The following is a 20,324-nucleotide window of genomic DNA, read 5'->3' as shown; positions in this document are numbered from 1 at the left end:
GTTTATCCAGGATCCAACTCCCAGTCTATCTGATTCCATTCTCTTATCACATTATATTAATAAACCTGCAAATTATATCTCAGTTAAAAGACTGAAGTCCTCTTGATAAAAATAAAAACTAAAATAATAAATGAAAAAGATGATTGACACTCAATTCATTTATCAATTACTTTTTGTCATAATTTGAGCCAAGCACTGTGCTTACAAAACTGGAGATACTAGTCCTCCTCTTCCTCCTCCCTATCATCTCCATCCTGGCCAAAGACATTGTTCTAAGCACTTAACCTGTATTAAATCCTGACATTAACTCTTGGGGTAAGATTCTATTATCATCCTCATTTTATTTTATTTTTTTCTATCCCCATTTTATTTATTTTTTGAAAACCAAGGTTAGTCAACTGTTGAAGTTGAAAATCCTGATTCCTGAGCCTGAAACCTTTATCTTTTTAATGTTTATTTTTTATACTTTGTAGATATCACACACACACACACTATATATATATATATATATATATATATATATATATATATATATACACACACATATATATATACATATATATATAAAATGTATATGTATATATATGTAATGTTTTATTTTATATAAATAACTCTTCATATTTTAATGTTATATATAATATATGCTAACAAATTAGAAAATATTCTTAAATTATACTATTGTATCAGAATAGATAAATTTAACAGAAATCATAAATTATCAAAAATGGAAAAGGAATAACAAGTGCTCCATTCATTATGGAAGACCCTAGAAATAGTATTCACAAAGTACCCAACAAACAGATAAGATTGCTTAGTAGGTGAGTTATTCCAAAACTTTAAGAAACAGAAAAACTCTTAAAGTACTCCAAAGAAGAGAAGCTTTCTAAATAATTGTACAAGTATAGCATTTCCCTAGTTCCAAGCTTGATAAACATACCTCAAAATATCATTGATAAAAACAGATGTAAACATCCCAAGTAAAATATTAGAAACCATATTTTGCTATATTTCTATGACATGCAATGATTAATAATTAAAATCCATAATTCATAAGTAATTTAATAATTAAAAATACTGTTCCACTAATAAAGAAGCAGCCCAGCAAGTGTCTGAACTGATGCAAATACATCATAGAATTTAGTGTATGATGAGTGCTTCATTTTCTAAGTTTTGGTAAGTTGTGTTGGGACACATAGCTAATCATCTGGTAGAAAAAGCAAAGAGCAATTCTTACGCACTTAAATTTCTGCCAAAAGCAGAAATCATAAAGGAAAATATGGATATATTTTACAAAATAAGTTTAGCTGTTACATAACAAACATAATAAACACAGAGACAAATGAAACATGCTTTTAATATATACCTCACTTCCTTAATGTTTGGGGTGAAAAGTGAGGCTTGACATGAGCACCCTACATAAAAGTGAGATCCACTCCTGAAATCCCGACCCCCTTCTTTTAACCTACTAGACAATTTCCTTTGTTTATTCTCTAATCCCATCCATTTAACTCATTGAATTTAAGCTGTATCTGAGCAAGGTTTGCCGCCTGTTTTGTTCATTCTTGTAGTTCTATCACCCAAAACAGTTCCTGGCATCTATCTCTGCTCAATAAAAAGTTGTGGAATAAATAAATCATAAGACTATGTGTCGCGATCAATTTTATGGTTAAAAATATTACTTTCAGGTATTTATTCATTGAAATGTCTCTAAATATAGACACCAAATGACACAATTATGGCTTTCCTTCAATGAGTGTATACTTATCAGTTCAAAAATAATTAAAACTTTAGAGTAAGTATGAGGAATTAATTGCCCCTCAAAAAAAACTGCCAAATGTTCTTTCTTATCACATAAAAAGGAGCAAAGCCTTAGATTTTATAAGTGACTGCATACAATCCTTTGCCATATACCTTTTTCAGAAAGACGTGTTTTCAGAGCTTTCAGGCTAGCAGTGGAAATCACACAATTATTGAGGTCACAAGCATACAAATAGTTTTAGAACCACTGAGGCTTTTAAGAAAGGAGAAGTATACTTGCCCAAAGGGGAATAAACAGCAGTTAGCTGTGACATAAAGATTGTCATTACATACAAAAAAACTCTAAACAGAGCTTTGGGCTCCTGGGCAGACACAGCTTCCTGGGGCTGTCTTTTCCCCTCTGCCAAGTACATCTGGGTGTAGCAGGTGTGACTGCATGGCAGGAGGAGGGAAAGAAGTTATGGTTGAAGGAAAGTTATTGCTGGTGGAGCTTATGGGAGTCATCCCCCAGGCACTGTACAATTAGTAGATCAAAGGGCTACCTGCAACTCCTCCACCTGACAATTTAAACCACCACCAAGTGCTTTGATTTTGTTGCACATAGTTTTCGTGTCAACCCTTGATAACAAAATGAAAAACTAGAGCTTACTGTCTATCTTCCATATACAATTACAACTATTTTATTGCAATTTGATAATTTAAGGTAAAACCCAAATCTTGCTTTTAAAGTGTTTATAAATTAGACAGCTATGGAAACAAGTAGGTCATTTATTTAGTCTGCTCTTAGAGTTTGCCACTACTAAAGTATTTATTGCCTTCTAAAAGTGTATCACTTGTGCCATAAATTACAGGTCAATGCATCAGTGCTTCAAGCAGATAAGAATTTATTAAATGAGTTAATGGGTCTATCAAAGGAACACATTTTTTTTTAAACCAGGGGAAGATTTATACACCAACACAGTTGTTTTTAATTCATGTTTTTCATTCATCCCTGCAGGGGCAAATTTAGCCAACAAATAGGAAGTGCCTAGTACATATAAGGCACCATGGTTGAAGCTGGATATACATATTAGGGAACAAAACATATGCTTTTCCTGCCTACATAGAGTTTATAATACATTCGGAACAAGAAATGAAATAAATAAGTTATGAAGTGACTTTATAGCTATGATTTTTTAAAATGTCATAATTCAAAAAAACAGTGACAGAGAATAATGACAGTGGTATAGGTGTACATGTTGGAGCATTGGTAACTTGGATAAGGTTATCAGAGAGATTCTCTGAGGTTGTTCAGTTTAAACTGAGCAATGAAGTGGGAGAAGAAAATGGCAACACTTAGGAGACAAAAATAAATGCAGAAATAGAAAAACTACAGAAATAGAGTTAGATGGTAGTTTCAACAAGATAATGAATGCTTTAAAGACCCAAAAGGAAATATATATGCAAAAAAGAAAACTAAGGGTAGGATTTGTTGCATATAATTTAGCAGATTTTGTGTGTGTGTGTATATATATATATATATACATATACATATACATATACATATACATATATATATATATATATACATATACATATATATATATATATATATATATGTGTGTGTGTGTGTGTGTATGATATAAAAATACCAGTAGATAGCCTAATAATATAATTTGCAGGAAATGAAGTTAGGTTACTTTGTGATTCTATGGACAGAGAATACATCATATAATAGTAATAAATGTTATACTAAATTCAAAATGAAAAAGAAAGGAAAACTCCAGTGAAGGCAAAAGGAAAACAAAATTATGAAAAAAAAATAATGGCACAGATAAATATTATTTGGCAAAAAGTGGTCTGGTAGAAAAAACAGCAAAACAAGAGATGAAAATTAAGAATGTATTTGCAAAATTTGAAAGGACAGACTAAAGCGTGTGGCATTATTTAAGGAAGGCGCATCCCTGGAATTCTCTGTTGGCTTTTTGGCAAGCCTGTTGAATAAATACGTAGGCTACTTGGAGAGATTCCAAATGAAACAGCTAAAATGATGAAAGGAATGGCTTACAAGGACAGATTAAAGGAAGAAATATGTACAACTTTAGCATGTCAGGAACTAAAGAAGAAACATTATGGTTTACAAATATTTGAAACATGTAAATTTGAGGAAAAAGAATTCTTTGTGTGCAAGGTTGCACAATTTTGAGTATGCTGAAAAGGAAAAAAGAAATATTCTCCAAGTAATAATGTTGTTTTCCAGGAAAAACCATTTGGACAAATGATCCAAGGTGGGTAAGGATTAAGACCAGCAAGCAGACATAGACATTCCCAGTAACCTAAACTATGCAAACCTCAAAACACATAGAGGCCCATCTGGATAGGACAAAGTAGGTCACGACACAACTGCAGAAATCTTCCTATCTCCCAGATGTGCCTTGAATTTAAAAAGGATCCTTCCCTGGATCTGGGGTTTTCTCTGTAATTGTGCTATAGTGAAGTAAATCCTGGACTTGGGTCTATAAGTCTGAGTGCTGACCACTTACCCTATTCTCATTTATATCCTCATCTGCCCATAAGGTTAATAATAACCCCCCAGATGGTTGTGAGGTTTAAAAGAGCTGTTGCATATGAAAACATATTGTATGTGCTTAAAAGCAATGCTTTGAGCGCAACACGTCAAAAGCTGTCGTATGAAGACTGTCAAAAAGCATGATGCCTGGGACTAGGCCATTATATCTGTCTTCCTGGTCTAGGAGAAATCCACTCTCCTCTGAGTCACTGTTTACCCACAGCGTTCTTAATTGGATACTGTTTTCTCTCCCAAAGATTCTAGACCTCAGATGCGGCATTACTCTTTCCCAGTCTTCAAAGCAACTTACTGAACATGCTTTCTCCTTCCTTTCAAATAACAAACCAAAAACAAAAACAAACAAACAAAACCCCACCTGGGTTTAATTTCATGTAACAGATAACTATTTCCCAACACTATACCCTTATTATTATAGTTATCTCCTGATTGCTGCACTATATCCCCTCATTCCTTGAAAATTTCTGTTCCTGGTTCACTGTCATTCTCTCCAACATTTTTTTCTTGTGTAACTTTTTGGGATTTCAATACCCACATAATTTTTTTTTTTTTTTTTTTTACAACATGCCTTGACTCTTTTATTCTAAGGATCTTGTCTTCAATCCTCGCTCAACCATAACCCCTATGATGATGTTCCCAAATTTATAATTATCAATAAATTGCAATTCCCATATGATTTTGGCGGTGCCCATGATATTTCCCATAATATCACTTTCTATCTTTCTTGTTCATTCCCTTCAAGATGTGGAACTCGACTTTTCAGCTACATCAGGATTTCTGGAACTCGACTTTTCAGCTACATCAGGATTTCTAGCGGGTCCAATACCTTCTGATAGCACTCCAATTTTCTTAGTTGCAAAGATGTGAATGAGACTTTGGAAACTATCTTAGTTTGGGACTTAATGAAGCAAAACTGATAAAAGCACCTGGCCTGAGAAATTCATAAATGGTTGAATACCTCTTAAAATGGAAAACCACAGAGACCAGGCTGGGAAAGAAGAGAGATAAGTAAGACTAAAAATTAGAGTGGTGAGTTTGTGGGAGTAAAGGACAAAGAAAAGTAGAAAGACAGATAATTCTGGTGAGATAAAGTCTGAGAAATTTAAAGTAGTGTTACCTGAGCCAATCATGTGATGAGAAAATCCATTGAACAGCATTGCCAGTAGGTAACTAAACACGGAGATGGGAATCATTAGTGTTGGGAACTTCCAGGAAGTTTAATACCAGAATGTTAAAAGGGTCACAAGTTCATGCATGAAAGATTTTAAGGGGACAAATGTTAGAGAAGAAAGAAGATTCTGAAGCCATTGAAAAGTTCAGGATGTCATGATGGTTGGTAACAGGCTCCCTTAGAGAAACAGGGGGTATTATAGGCTAACGGAAAGAAAGTGTTTGTTGGAATGAGAAACAGGTTCTAACAGTCTTTGAAAAAGCAATAGTATAACGACTCCTCCTTCTCATCTTGTGAATCCAACAACTGCGGGGGAAAAAAAAGAGAGAGAAAAGTATGTTGGACCCAGAATATGTAGAGTCAAGTTCAAACTCTGTCACTGATTGCTTGAATTACAGATCATGTGACTTTTTGAACCTCAGCTTCCTTTTGTGTTCAACAAAGGCTTCTTGGGGTTCCTGTGTGGTTCAGCTGGTTAAGCATCTGACTCTTGGTTTTGGCTCACCCGGTTTCCCGAGTTCAAGCCCCACATTGGGTTCTGCACGGCTGGTGCAGAGCCTGCTTGGGATTCCCTCTCTCTCTCTCTCTGCCCCTCCCCCACTTGCGCTGTGTCTGTCTCTCAAAATAAATAAGTAAACTTAAAAAAAAATGTCTTCTCTGCTCATGGTAACTAGAATAGAGATGGAAATGCTTAAGAAACTTTATTGTTTTATTATTTTACAAGAATAAATATAATATATGGGGGTCTATTTAAACTATTAAATATTGTACATCTGTACAATGTTATTAATAAGGACATCTCATACTAATTGGTGCAATTTTTATCATTTTGTAAAATGTTGAAAGTTAATCCAATTCTAGTTAAAAAAATAATAAATTGTCTTTTAGTTAAATGCTAAACCAGAAAATAGCATTTTCTTTCTTTAAAAAAATGTTTATTTTGAGAGAGAGAGAGAAAGAGGCAGAGAGAGGGAGACAATCTCTGTGCAGTCAGTGCAGAGCCTGATGTTGGGCTCTAACTCACAAACCAGGAGATCATGACCTGAATCAAAATTAAGAGTCGGACACTTAACCAACTGAGCCACCCAGGTGCCCCAGAAAATATATTTTTCTAGCTGATGGTTTGAAACCACTTGGTGCTTTTGTTTGGCTAAAATTTGTTAATGGGGTCACAGAAAAGTAAAATTAAATGAGGATGGGATGTAAGGCAAATTAAATACCTTCATTAAACTAGCAGAAATAAAAATCTTATTAACCTTTAAAATCACTTCGTCCTATATTCTGTATCTGAAAATTACAGAGAAAGTGTAGTCTTACGTATCATATCAAGTAACAATGAAACAATGTAGAGGAACAATGGAATTCTAGAAAACCAAAAAAAAAAAAAAAAAAAAAAATATATATATATATATATATATATAAATCATAGTGCAATAAAATTGAATGGCAAGACTGAAAAAAAAATGAGTTTGAATTACTTCCCAAGTGTTCTTCTTTTCCCCACCTTTGCTATTCTTCCTGGTGATGCATGATTCTGAAAGACACATTAACTCTTTCTGACCAAAAAGAACATACTCTAAACTTTATTTCTGAATACAAAAAGAGGTATGACATGTTACCAACTTAAATTAGAACACTGTAAAAGTACTGTCTAGAGAAGAAATACAATTTACCATTTCCAAAATATCTACCAGTTAAATAGTAATAGATATGAAGTGTGAGCTTTATAAATAAAAGGATCATTTAACAAACTATCTCCATGATAGACAGGACGTGTCACTCACTGAAACAGCATGCTTTAGTGGTTGAGAGAGCAGGCTCCAGATTTAACCTGGATTCTAATTCTAACAACTTACTTAGTAGCTGTGTGACCTTGGGAAATTATTTAATGCCATTATGTAAATAGTAAATGCCATTTATGTAAATAGTAACAGTACCTGTGCCTCAGAGACTTGTAAGAATCAAAGTGGTACTTAGAATAGTGGAACATATAGCATGATCCCTATAAATACTAGACTTGTTAACTGTATTTAAGAAAGATATCAGAATGCATGCCTGTTTCAAATTGTCTAACAAGATGCTTAAAACTGACTGGTGGCAGTCCCCAAGTAAAAAGAAGAAAAAAAAAACTGATACTTGAAAAAATATTGTTTCTAGGTCAAAATTATGTCAGCTGGAAATGTCAGAACCTTGTATTTAACAAAGGAATGTATCACTTAGAGGTAACTTTTCTTCTAACTGAAGATGCATAACAGCCATAAAAAACACTTTACATTTTGCCTGTATGTTAATATCACATTTTTAACAATGCTCTTGCAGGAGCACTGAGAAGCTCAAAGTATGCTCATTCCACAACACAGATTGTAAAAAATGGTTAAATAAGAAACAAAGCTTTTAAAGTTTCTGAAACTACTTTTGACACATTGTTTTTCTGTAAAAGACAAAGCGCTGTTTCAAATGTCTGGGGACTTCATAAGAACACTGATGCGCAGGGGCAGGAATAGCTCCATTCATTTCCATGTATATTGAGTGTTTGTTTTAGGTTGTTGTTGTTTAGTTGGGTTGTTTGTCCTGCCTGCCACCATTGTAAATTCTGGCTTTATAGGAAACACAAAACATGAAACAAGAATTTGGAGTAAATACTAAAGCATTTTGAATGGTCATTATTAGCTTGATACTTGTCCATAGCTGATAGCTCAAAAAAGTTAGTGCTTACAAAATTAAACTAGTGAAAGAAAAAAAAGTTGAATAAACAAGGTAAAATGAAAGTTCTAACTGGCATTAGGAGAGAAAAATGTGAAGGGAGAAGGGCAGGAAAGATATGAGCACAGATGAAGGACTAATGCCTGTAGAGGGCAGACATTACTGGGAGGGAGTCGTCAACTTATTTCAAACAAAAATATTCTCCACTGTTCCCATCTGACTCTTTCACTATTTTCTGCTCAAGAGTCATGAGCCCATTTTACTCTGGTTGTCTTCATATAATCTCTAGTATCAGTAAAATGTGAATGGTCATCGTGACCTCAGTATAGCAAGAAAAGGCTGAAAAGGCTGATTCTGCGTTCCCCAAATTAAAAACTTCATCAAATACAAAGCATAAACCTTAAAGAATGTGTGATGGCCTAACCTCATTGAGAGGTTAGCTTCAAATCAACACAATGTTATCTAACATGAGATTAAAACCCTGGCCTTTCCATGTATGGACTGTTATACTACATTAAATTGTTCTTCAAAAAAAAAGATCAATCAGTTTGATGCAGACGTGTTTTAGAAAAGAGAAAAAGAAAAACTAAGACATGGACTCAATCTTCTTTCACCATAGCAACAATCACTTTCAAAAGTGCTTTAGCACTTGGAAAAAGCCTTCACTTAAATTCTTGTACGTAAATCCTTCATTCTGCTCCATGCACTATTAAATCTCTTGTTGAACAAATCCTATGCAGTTAGTATCATTATAAGAATGCATATTTTGAAACAAAATAATGACACATTTTCTCCTAAAATATAACCCAATAATTGCATGACATCTTATCTGCACTCTGAGGTCTACTTCTTTTGTACAGCATTGAGTCTTGTGTTTCCTAAGAGTTTCATTCATTGTTTTAGTGAAAAAGTATCAGTACAAAATATATGATAACATATTCTCTGGAATGATGGGAAAATAGCATATTAAACAAGCAAATTCCTCAGATATCTGTCTCTTTCACCATTGAGTAGGTTTTCTAAGCTTAAATAGTTTTGACAAAATCTCTTCAATAATACATGCATTCCACTGCTTTTATACCCCCAGATATTGAACATATTGCTGTGAGTCTTTGTCTAAGATCCAAAGCCAATATTGGCACCAATTATTAGAATGTTCTCTCACACACTAACGCCTTTTAGCCTTTATACTTAGCCCCTCCCCCTGGTAAATGTCCCTCATTTTTTTTACACTGTAAGATATCACTGCTTTTGCAGAGAACTTTTTCAGCCCTGTTTCTAATAGCTGCCATAGTTTTTTGTTCTGATTAAGAGTGACCTATCACCTCATATGCCTTTCATTTTCTGGATCCAGTTTATAGAAAGCCTGGGAACTTAAAAACCAAGAGACTTTTCTATATGATCTAAGTACTACATGTATTCTCTATCTTAGGTGGTCTGGAGTTTTTGATGTTTTCTCCTAGTTTCTCAACTATGTGCTACAGGCAAGGCAAGAGACTTCTCTACAAGTAGGATGGATATAAATTATTACCCAGTTGATAGTTTCAGGCAGGACAAATCCAGGTATAAAATGTAAAGTTGGTTTATAATTAAGATCCTGACATACTTCCATGTATGTTTTAGACCTCAGGATTTAGTAATAGAGGCTTCCCACAATGATGCTTTTTCCCCTTACACACACAAAAAAAGTAAATTGAAAACTGCACACCGCTTTGGTGATTTGAAGCCTCTTAATAATGAAGACAGAATTTTATAGTGGATGTTGTGCCCCAGTTGCTATCCATCAAGGAAATGTTGGGGAGGCAGGAGGAAAAGAGGAGAAAGATGCAGGGGCAGAGAAATGAAGAGAATTTTCATATTAGGAGGACTGACACAGGTTACCACTGAAGACAGATAGTTTGGCATGACACAAGCTGATACACCTCATCAGCTGTACAAGAACCTGAGAGAACCTACAGAAATGGTGTAATGGTGAATCTGTAACCAGGTGAAAGGCTATATCAGCAGATGCTAGAACTAATTTGTAAGGAATGTAATCATTTAAGGATTAATTAAAAATAAATAAATGATATCAAGTCACTAATAGCTAGCGATACATAACAGGAACACATATAAGGGTTAATAACTGGCTGCAGTGGGTTATGACAAAACTTTATCATGTCATTTGGTCTCTTTTGGCCACATGACTTTTGTTATTTAGACACTTGCAAGCTCCAGGAAACATATACTTCACCATCATGATTAAAAAAAAAAAAAAAGGTAACTAACCATGTCTTACCAGTTCTATAGATGTATATAAATATACAGGTGAACATATATCCACACAAATCACAATAACAGAATTTCTATTTATAAAACTTAGAGCTGGTATGGAGGCTATGCTTAAAAGTATGCTAAACCATTCAGTGATAATTGTTTTCCTGCAAGTACCTCATAGCTCTATGTGCATGTCCTTGGATGGTACTCAAGAGACCCCTGAAAAATAATGGTTCAACCTAGAAATGCACTTGTTAGTGGCTGAGTAACTCTGTTTCTAAGTTAAAAAAACTGTGGTAAAAGAAGTAGGTTCTTACAACTCACCCTCCTTCTCTTTTTCAGGGGATCAATGAAAACTAATAACATCAGTTTCATACACAGCAGAAAGTCACTTTATATGAATTTGCAGATTCACCTTTACTGGTTTGCTTATTTTATTTTTTCCATCTTTCCTTTAAAAGATCTCCATTGATTATCCTGACACCTGCTGGCAAGGGCACAGTTGATCCTGGTCTGCTTTTCCCTTCAACAACTTCCTCAAATCAAAGACTTTTTAGAGGAATTTTCAGTGACAACTAAGTGGTAATTTATTCAGTTTAAGTATTTATAGTACTTAATTTCTAGCATTATCACATAACCATGAGAACAATTTCAATACTTATTCTACTCCACATGGGTAACTGTTTGACTTTTTGTATACAAATACATGTTTGTTTTGATTAACCAAAAGTTATTATAATCATTACATGGGCTATGATTAAACAAACAAACAAAAAAAACATGCCTGGCATCTTCCTTACAACCCAGATGAGAACTGAAAAACAGAAATGGCTTGGTTTTGGTTTTCTACTCTTTTCTTAATAATAATGCAGTGTACAAACTACTTAGGAAATAAACCCCACTATGTAAAAAGTAAATTGATTAGCTATGAGAAGTCATACCATTAATTACATATTTACAAGATTTGCTATCTATTTCTCACTACCTACTCATTATGATTTACTCTGGCGTGAACTGAGTTCTAAACCCTGCACTGTTTTATGGTTTTGTTTGTTTGTTTGCAAAGAATATGATGAACCTACTACATCATGTATCATATTCAAAGCTACTGCACCTGAAAGTGTACTCAGTAAACAACAAATGCCAGAATTACTTTCTTAGGCTTTATAAAACTTTTGGATCAGGCAGGTTTTTTTTTTTTTTTAATTGTACACAAATGATAAGATATACAGTCCATCTCAACTCAAAACTCTTCAAAAAATTAAAAGTTTTAAATTAAAGTACCTAAGTAAAAGTTTTATCTTAATATCAATAAAATTAAGACTCTAATTTAGACTCTAAGGACTGCCGAACTTCTATTTTGTAATAATTTTGAGTAACCAAGCTATTTTATATTTACTCATGTATATTTTATCCCCTTACTTTACATTCCTATAGTTTTGTGAGAAGGAAAAATCACATGTATCTGGCAATAAAAGGAAACTTTATGAAAATATTTACTAAAAATACCTTAGATCCTGAATACATGTTTTATATCAACATTAGTCTTTAAATATTTGAGAAAAATACACGGGAGTTTTAGAGAAGAGTACAGAAGTGAAATACATTAGCCCGGTTTTGGAGACCTTTGTGACTTCAAGACTATAGAAGGAAGAACGTAGTACTTCAAATTTTAACCATTAATTTTTATTATTATAAATCTAAATGTGTTCCCCAAAATATGCATATTTAAAACAAAACACATCGCAATGCTATGGAAACATTCCAAGAATAATGAAAAAAGCTTTTTAAGTACCAGAGAGGGAAAAAAAGTGGATGTATCATGACAGTGCAGGGCATGGCCAATATTTTGCATTACTGTCAAACTGTCACAGAATACTTTATATTCCCTTAATTATTATTTTTAGTTCAACCGTTTAAAATTACCCTTAGGTGTTACAGCTGGCATTTGACTTAGCATTTATTTTTAAAGTACAGAAATTACGGTCATGTAAATTGAGAAACAAAGACACTAATGTGTGACACATTTTAAATACAAAATACAAAACACAAAAACCTGTTAATTTCAGTATAAATATTGCTATACTAAATCATAGAAGCATAGTGTTATTATCTTGAGTGAGATTCTTCAGGTACTAATTTATTCTCATGTAGAGTAACTAAAATTCACCATTGATAAAAAAAAAAAAAGGAAATTCAAATGCCAATGATTCATAGTATTTAGGACATGTCTAGACATTTTTAGACAGTGCCATTTGCTTAAAGACTTCAGGCACCAACTGCAGGCACAGGGACAGATTGCATAAGATGTCACGTGCTTGCTGCAACTGTATGCATGTTATTGGATTTTTCAGAGCAACCCATAGCGATGAATAATTTAAGAGTTAATAAAATATTCACTCTGACTGATCCATTGGTTTAATTTTAAAATAAAAACTACTAATAAAAGAAATTACCAAATCCCAATCATTAATGCACGTAAACTGCAGCCCACACAGGGAAACACCAATTTCTAAAAGGCTACATTAGATAAACGATGTCTGGGGAGGGAGGATGCGAGGGAAATTCCCAGTGTTAACACTGGCTTCAATAAGTTTACTCAAAGTTTAATTGTTTGGAGCTGTCACGCAAGCTGCACTCTGCCTTCTGCTGGGCTGAGGGGGACTATATTAGAAAGGTGCAAGTTCAACCAAAAGAGCCCATTGAAAATGGTCCGTTTCTCTCCTTAAAGCCCTCTTTCCTTCTAACCATGGGCTGGCTGAAAAAAAAAAAAAAAAAAAAAAAAAAAAAAGGAGCAGTCTACTAAAGAACATGGAGTACACCGCTGCCCGATGGTTGTCTGGGAGCGGGAAAGGAGAGGCCCGGCAACATCACCGTGGCTGGTTTGCCTCGCGCGGTAAGCAGTGCCCTAGGCGCGGGTATCTTTAGAAGGCAGAGCTGCGGGCTGCATGGAGCCGGGACTCACCGCACCCCAGGGTTCCTGCAACCAGACCCTGCGAGGAGAGCGCGGCCACGCACGCTAGACACGTTATCTCCTCCTCCACCCCCTCCGCTCTCCACCTCGGCTCGGGGACAGATGGTGGCTGCGGTGGCAGGGTGTAGGTGCGTGTGACTGGGTGAATGTGTGTCTTGGTGTGTGGGGTGGGAATGGAGGCGGTGAAGGGAGGAGGAGACGATTGTGCCTGCGGTTCTTCCCTTCGCCTTCCTGCTAAGGGAAGAAAGTGCAGAAGGAATCCAGATGGGAAATAAGAGAAAGGAAAATGACAGTGGTGGGAGCACTGCCTTTACCCTATCGCCTGGGAACTCGGCTGAGCAACTACAAAGGCATTACCATCCCTTCACCTTCAGTGGAGTGGCTGCTTCTGCCTGATAACTGGAAGGGCACTTTGTAAACGCTGGCAAGGCACACACCTACACACACGCCTACACACGCTGGGGAAAATAGCCACCTTCTGGGGGAGGGAGGGAGGGAGGCCCAGGCAAAGCTCGGCCACGGATCGCTGCCGGCAGGGCAGCCGAAGGCCTCCAGGAACACCAGGCTTCTTGGGCAAACAGTAGCCCGAGAGCCCACAATTTTTCTGGGAAGCAAATGGATGGATGCATGGATGGTGCGTGTGGAATACTAGTGTAGTGTCTAATTTCAAACGGATTCGAGTCAACGCTTTTAATTCAACTATCCTTTTTGAGAGGCACAGCGTTTTAAACCCTGTAGTGCACTCAGCTCTCCACCTGAAGCAGCCTGCTAAGGGTTGTTATCACCCTCGGACCCCTCAGAAGGGGCATTCTCCACCCGTGAGCGCCGAAGGGGGGCAGGACCCCCTTGAGCGGTCTCTCCAGGGCCCCTGCCTCTCCTCCTGCCCTTTTCCAGAGCCAACTTGAGCCTGGACCCGCGACCCGCGCAGTGACGCGCGGCTAGAACAAGGGTTCGTATTGACAAGCCACCCTTCGCAAAGGACCTGAAATTCGTCTATACAACTCAGTAGGAGACTCCTCGGAGTCCTGTAATAATACTAATTATTTTTATTTTATTTTATTTTATTTTATTTTATTTTATTTTATTTTATTTTATTTTATTTTATTTTATTTTATTTTGCAGTCTGATTTATTTCACACAAGTCATGGAAAGCACAACCAGACCCGCTCTTACAACTTTTCTGCTCTTGGGCGGGGGAGCGAGGATGTTTCGCACTGCGAGATTGTCCATGACCACGAGTTACGCTTGCACCCGGAGGGAGTGCTGAGCCAAGCTCGGAGCCCCTGAGGTTAGGCGAGAGGTAGGTTCCAGGGTTTTTTCTGTGACCGACGCAGCGAGTTCGGGGTGGGGAGGCAGGAGAAAGCCCGACTGACTAGTCAGATCCGCCTCCACCTCACCCACCTCCAGAACTCCCAGGGCCAGGTTCGGATTTGCAAAGCGCGCAGCCCGGGCCCACTTTGGCCGAACCGCACCCGGGAGCGGACCGCCATGCGGCTCCCCAGCCTCTTCCCGTTTCAATCAGATGACGCCCGCACGCTCGCCTCCCGGCCCGGGCCCCCATGGAAGCCCCGCCCGTCGCCCGTGGCTGGCATCACTGGCATTGCCCAGGGAGGTTCGCGCAGTGACCCCGTTGGCCGAGTGAGCCGAGGAGCTTCTGGTTCCCCGGAGCGCCGTTCCCTGCCGCCTGCCCCAGTCCCCGTCTTTCCTCGATCTCACCTCGGTCCCCCCGCACCCTCTTCCCCCGCTCAGCCCCACGCACTCCGCTCTGACTTTGCCAGCACTTTTCCGAGGCACCTAGGGCGCGCCGCCGCCTCCGTACCGCCCGCGGCGCTCGCCACCCCTGGCGCGCCCCGGGGACCGCCTCCAGCGCCCTGCGCGGCATTTCCCAAGGGACTTCAGCCCGTCCCGCACCTTGCAGCCCGGGCCCCGCCGCCTCACCTTTGCAGAACTGGGGGACACTGAGGCTGAGCCCGATCAAGAGCCAGGCGGCCACCGAGCGCTTCATCATTCTGTCTCCCGGACGTGACCCCGGCTGGTCAGGGGTCGTAACGGAGGGCAGTGTCGCTGAGGTGGCACCGCAGGGCAGCGGCAAACCCCGCCCCTGTCAGAGAATTCAAGAAGACGTCTTCTGTCCGCAGCACTACCTTAAACAAATTCTTGAAGAGGACGAGAAAGAGTGGCGACCAAAGAGAGGAACCACTCTTCCCCTTTTGCCTGCGCTCCGGCGCGAAGAGGTGGGCGAGCTCCGAAGAGCCGCTGGCGGGCTCAGCCTCCGCTGCGGGTGGGTCCCGACTGAGGCGCTGCGGGCGGGGCGGGGCGGGGCGCGGGTTCCCGCGGCGGCTCCGGGTCACCCGCGCGGGTGGACGGGCAAACGGTGCGTTCGGCCCGCTCAGCGCTCGCCGCCGCAGCTGCGGGGCTTCTGACTTGGGAGAACAATGAAGCGTGAGCTAGCGGGGAGCCAGCCTCCGGCCGGGAGCGCACTGTGTACAAACAGAGGCGGCGTGCGTGTGAGCCCGAGCTTCGCAGCCGCCGCGCTCCCCGGGTGCCTGCCCGCCCCACCCGCCTCCCGCCTCCCCTCTTATTCCCTCCCCCAGTCTTCCCCTCTTTCCTCCCTCTCTTCTCCCTCTCTCTCTCTCTCTCTCTCTCCCTCTCTCCTCTCTCTCTCTCTGTCTCTCTCTCTCTTAGGTGGCTCCTTCTGCTGGAAGAGAAAAGGGACACACAACTGCAGCCACACCCTGGCACCTGCCACCACCTCTAAAGTTCCTACATTGCTTGTGCCTTCCCTGCACACGCTGGAGACTGTAGAGTTAAGGGAAGTACCTTGGGGTCCGAGATACTCTCGGTTCCAGCACTGACTTTACAATTAACCACGTTAAAGATGCCCCTGAAGTCCCGTTCTCAGTATAGCCAGGAAAAGAAGTTAAGAAATTTTGAAAAGTGACTCTTGGGGCACGAAGCTACGTTAGAAATGGAACCCTGTAAAGTGAATTGCCCAGATCCTCAGAAAATACAACCTAGTCCAGCAGGCAGACTCTAGGCTGCTCTGTTGCACTTTAGTTAGCTCTAGGGCTGGGAGAGAGGGTTGTGAGCTTATCTACTCACAGGGACAAAAAAGGTGAAGGCCTAGGGCAAGACAGGAGGAGACACGTTTCATATCTGGTATCTCGTTAAGCAGGACACGTTTCAGATGAGAAATAATGGGGAGAGTGTGGGGACTGTGCAAGAAAATAGAAGGCAAGGACAGATTCGTGAAGTGTTACTTAGGTGAGTCAAATTTCTCTGCTACCCACCAAAACCCATATAAACGACCTAGTTTTTGCAGTGAACGAAGCTGCAAAATACAGACCGTGGCTTAAAATAGTGCTTCCTCCTCTGTTTTTACCTTAGAATGATTGCTTAATGTACATGGATCTGATCCCAGCAGTTGCAGGTATCAAAATGAAACACAGGTCTTTTACCTTCTTCCAGAGAAGGAGGTAGAGACAGAGAAAACCACAGGAAGGGGAGAGTTGTAGGATACATTCCTGAAAGCAAGGATTTGAAATGAGAATGGACTCAGAAAGAGGTAACAGGGCAACTTCATCTCCTTTTGCCTCCCTGAATCCTTTAAATGCCAAATTCTATCTTCCTTGTGGAATTCCAAGTGAGATCAAGGATGAAAGGTTGATGGGAAAGTAATACTGCATGTTGCTATGGAGGAGTTAAGGTACTGTACCATCCACAAATACAAAACAACAGCAGCAACAAAAATTATGTCAGAGCAAGTTTTGTTAAGATCTCATGTTTGGTGGGAGGGTAAAAAAAAAAAAATACATTTTTTAAAACCTGACTTGGCTAAGGGAAAGAGGGAGAATCATTTATTTACTACTTTAAAGCTTAAAGCCACAGATGTGAGAATAGGACACCATTATCCAGAGCTGTTGCAGGGAAGTTTTACACAAATTCCCACTTTCTTCTACATCATTATTATCTGATTTTGAAAGTAAGCTTTCAGTCATGTTGTGGCATGTCCATCATAAAGTACCTGTAACATTTTGAAATGATATATTTACATTTAGTTTTAAGGCTTTATTTTTAAAGGATAGTACTAAATCTCAAAAATATAAAATTGGGGGCACCTGGGTGTCTCAAGCAGTTAAGCATCTCTCAGTTTTGGCTAAGGTCATGATCTCACTGTTTGTGAAATCAAGTCCCCCATAGGGCTCCAGGCTGGCAGCTTGGGATTCTCTCTCTCTAACCTTCCCTTCCCCCCTCTCTGGGTCTTTCTCAGAATAAATAAAATAAACTTTAAATATATACTTATATTTAAAAATATATTTATATATACTTATATTTATATATATATTTTATTATAAATACATATTTTTATATATATAAATATGTTATATATTTACATATATATCAGAATCCAGTTTTTCTGTGACGAGAGATAAAGAAGGGTGCCAAGAGTTTTATTTTCCTATTTTATTCTTGGTTTATTCCCACTCTTCCCTTAATAAGTATGTTAGGAAGTTAAGTTTTCAGTAATTGTGCATGTTACTGAAATTTTATCTTTTATTTTAAATTCTTTTTGAAAAACTACAGGAAAGGGATGCCTGGGTGGCTCAGTGGGGTAATTGTGTGACTTCGACTCAGGTCATGATCTCCCAGGCCACAAGTTCAAGCCCTGCATCAGGCTCTGTGCTGACAGCTCAGAGCCTGGAGCCTGCTTTGGATTCTGTCTCTCTCTCTCTCTGCCCCTCCCCAGCTTGCCAGCTATTTGTCTGTCTTTCTCTCTCTCAAAAATAAACAAACGTAACAAAAAAAACAACAAAATCCTCCAGGAAAGCACAAAATTACATCAAAATGCATATTCTATGACCAAATATCTGGAGTTTGTGCTTGTAAATGCCATTCTATATTATCAGGTAGATGACCTGTAAAATATGTCACCAGTTCAATGCCATTTCCATGTTAAATTGGATAGTCTTATTTCCATATGCATAGATCTTGTGCAGTTACTTCTTTTTCCCACTTATCAATAATGAGGTTGTACCAAAAAGACTTTAATTTTGAATATTCTAGGCACTCTACCTTATATTTATAGGACTTATGTCACTCTTACTAAATACATACCTACCTTCTTCAGAAGTGTAATATAAGAAATGTTCTAAAAACCACAGAAAATAGGTTTATTTTTTTTAAAGGACAAAATGCTGTTATGACTTTTACCTCACATAAATTGCAAAGAGACTTTTACTGACTGTATATGATGTCTACAGTTTTATACCTTGTCTAAATATGTGCCTGAAATGTCAAAAACAAATCTATACTTCACTTGAAGACAGAACTTCCCAAAATATTTTCTGCAGACTTACTTTCCCCAGGATGTTAATAAGTTTTGGGCAGAAAAAGAGGTTCCGTGGTCAAATAATTTTGGGAAAGACTCTGTATTAAAGCATTAAAAACTTTGAATTGTCCTGTGCTTAAAAAACGTTTCCAAACATGTTTAATCCAGTATTTTGCAAAGTTTTCTTTTTTTCACATGACAAACTTTTCTTCAGAATACCTGTTAAGATAAAGGGGATTTAGTGCTATAAGGAAAACAACTTGGGAAATATTGTCTGAAAATAAAAGAGAATAAAGAGTCAACAAAACAATCAAAAACAAGACTGAGGGAAGTTTAATCGTTTTCAAGAATTCTTCTTACTGGCTCAGAGTTTGGATTCTGAAACAGTACATACCTCAATTGAAATAATATCTTTACCATTATGACTCTTTTAATGCAGGCAAGTCAATTAAAGGCCAGGTATCAGTATTCTGATCTGTAAAATGGAGTAAAACTCATAGTGGTAGCTTATTATGGTGCACAAAAGGACCTAGTCCAGTAATGAGTACACAATGATAATGATGAATAAGAAGACAATAATCACATATGGAATTCCAAAACTTTTTCTCAATAGCTGATTATCTCCATTTCCCACCCCCCACTCCCATTAAATTACCTCAAAAAATGTTAATTCACCTTTTAATTTCTCAAGCAACAAATAACAATACAGTATTTCTTATTATTTCTGTAATTATTGAATGATATTTATAAATAAACTAGATACGGGAAGAGTCTTAGATTATTTGATCAAGTTACATTCAGTACCATTTTTAGTTTTTAAATTTTTTTTTTTTTTAATGTTTATTTATTTTTGAGACAGAGAGAGACAGAGCATGAACACGGGAGGGGCAGAGAGAGAGGGAGACACAGAATGTGAAGCAGGCTCCAGGCTCTGAGCTGTCAGCACAGAGCCTGACGTGGGGCTCGAACTCACGGACCGTGAGATCATGACCTAAGTCGAAGTCGGACGCCTAACCGACCAAGCCACCCAGGCGCCCCCCATTTTTAGTTTTTAAATCATTTTCCATTTATAAAATATTTTACATTTATAAAACTCCATTTTCTTTAATATCCTAAATGGCCCTGATTAAAAGTTGGATTTCAGCTTTGTGAGATAAAAAGCAGAAAACTCAGCCAAGCCTACCTGGACATCTGACCTGAATAATTGTGAATTAAGAAATTAGTGTTTTCTAAGCTGCTAAATTTGTGGTAATTTGTTAAGCTGCAAGAAAAAATTGATAGAGAAGCCCATTGTTATTATCCCCTTTTTAGAGAGAAGGAAGAAAGCACAGATTGGTTAGATCCTTTGTCCAGGTTATCAAGTTAGTGTATGTTCGGGCCAATAAATGAACCTCATCAGTCTGAAACCAGAGCCCAGTCCATTCCACCTGCAACGATTATGGAGAGTCAACTTTATGCTAAACATTTTTAGATATATTTCTTCCTTTAATCGTCCCAACAAACATTATGAGGTAAACATAATTATTATTTCAATTTAAATCAGTTGAGGAAACCAAGGATAAAAACA

At 38.2% G+C, this 20,324-nt stretch overlaps 1 protein-coding gene across 2 annotated transcripts in view; it reads right to left on the bottom strand.

The window, feature by feature from the left end:
- EDIL3 (EGF like and discoidin domains 3) overlaps positions 1 to 16,021 on the bottom strand; it is a 423,610-nt gene extending 407,589 nt beyond the window's left edge. The window contains exon 1 of one of the 2 annotated variants that reach the window (XM_060635428.3): positions 15,367 to 16,021. In XM_060635428.3, coding sequence (XP_060491411.1) covers positions 15,367 to 15,436 — 70 coding nt within the window. In that variant the 5' untranslated portion in view covers positions 15,437 to 16,021. The remainder of the gene's footprint in view (positions 1 to 15,366) is intronic. The other variant, XM_060635426.3, reaches the window with a different exon arrangement.
- Positions 16,022 to 20,324: the final 4,303 nt, after the last annotated feature.

The sequence above is a fragment of the Panthera onca genome, chromosome A1 (genome assembly GCF_046562875.1).
Source record: "Panthera onca isolate mPanOnc1 chromosome A1, mPanOnc1 haplotype 2, whole genome shotgun sequence".
Classification (NCBI taxonomy): Eukaryota; Metazoa; Chordata; class Mammalia; order Carnivora; family Felidae; genus Panthera; species Panthera onca.
The sequence above is the reverse complement of the archived record's forward strand: the minus strand, read 5'-3'. Positions and strand labels throughout refer to the sequence as shown.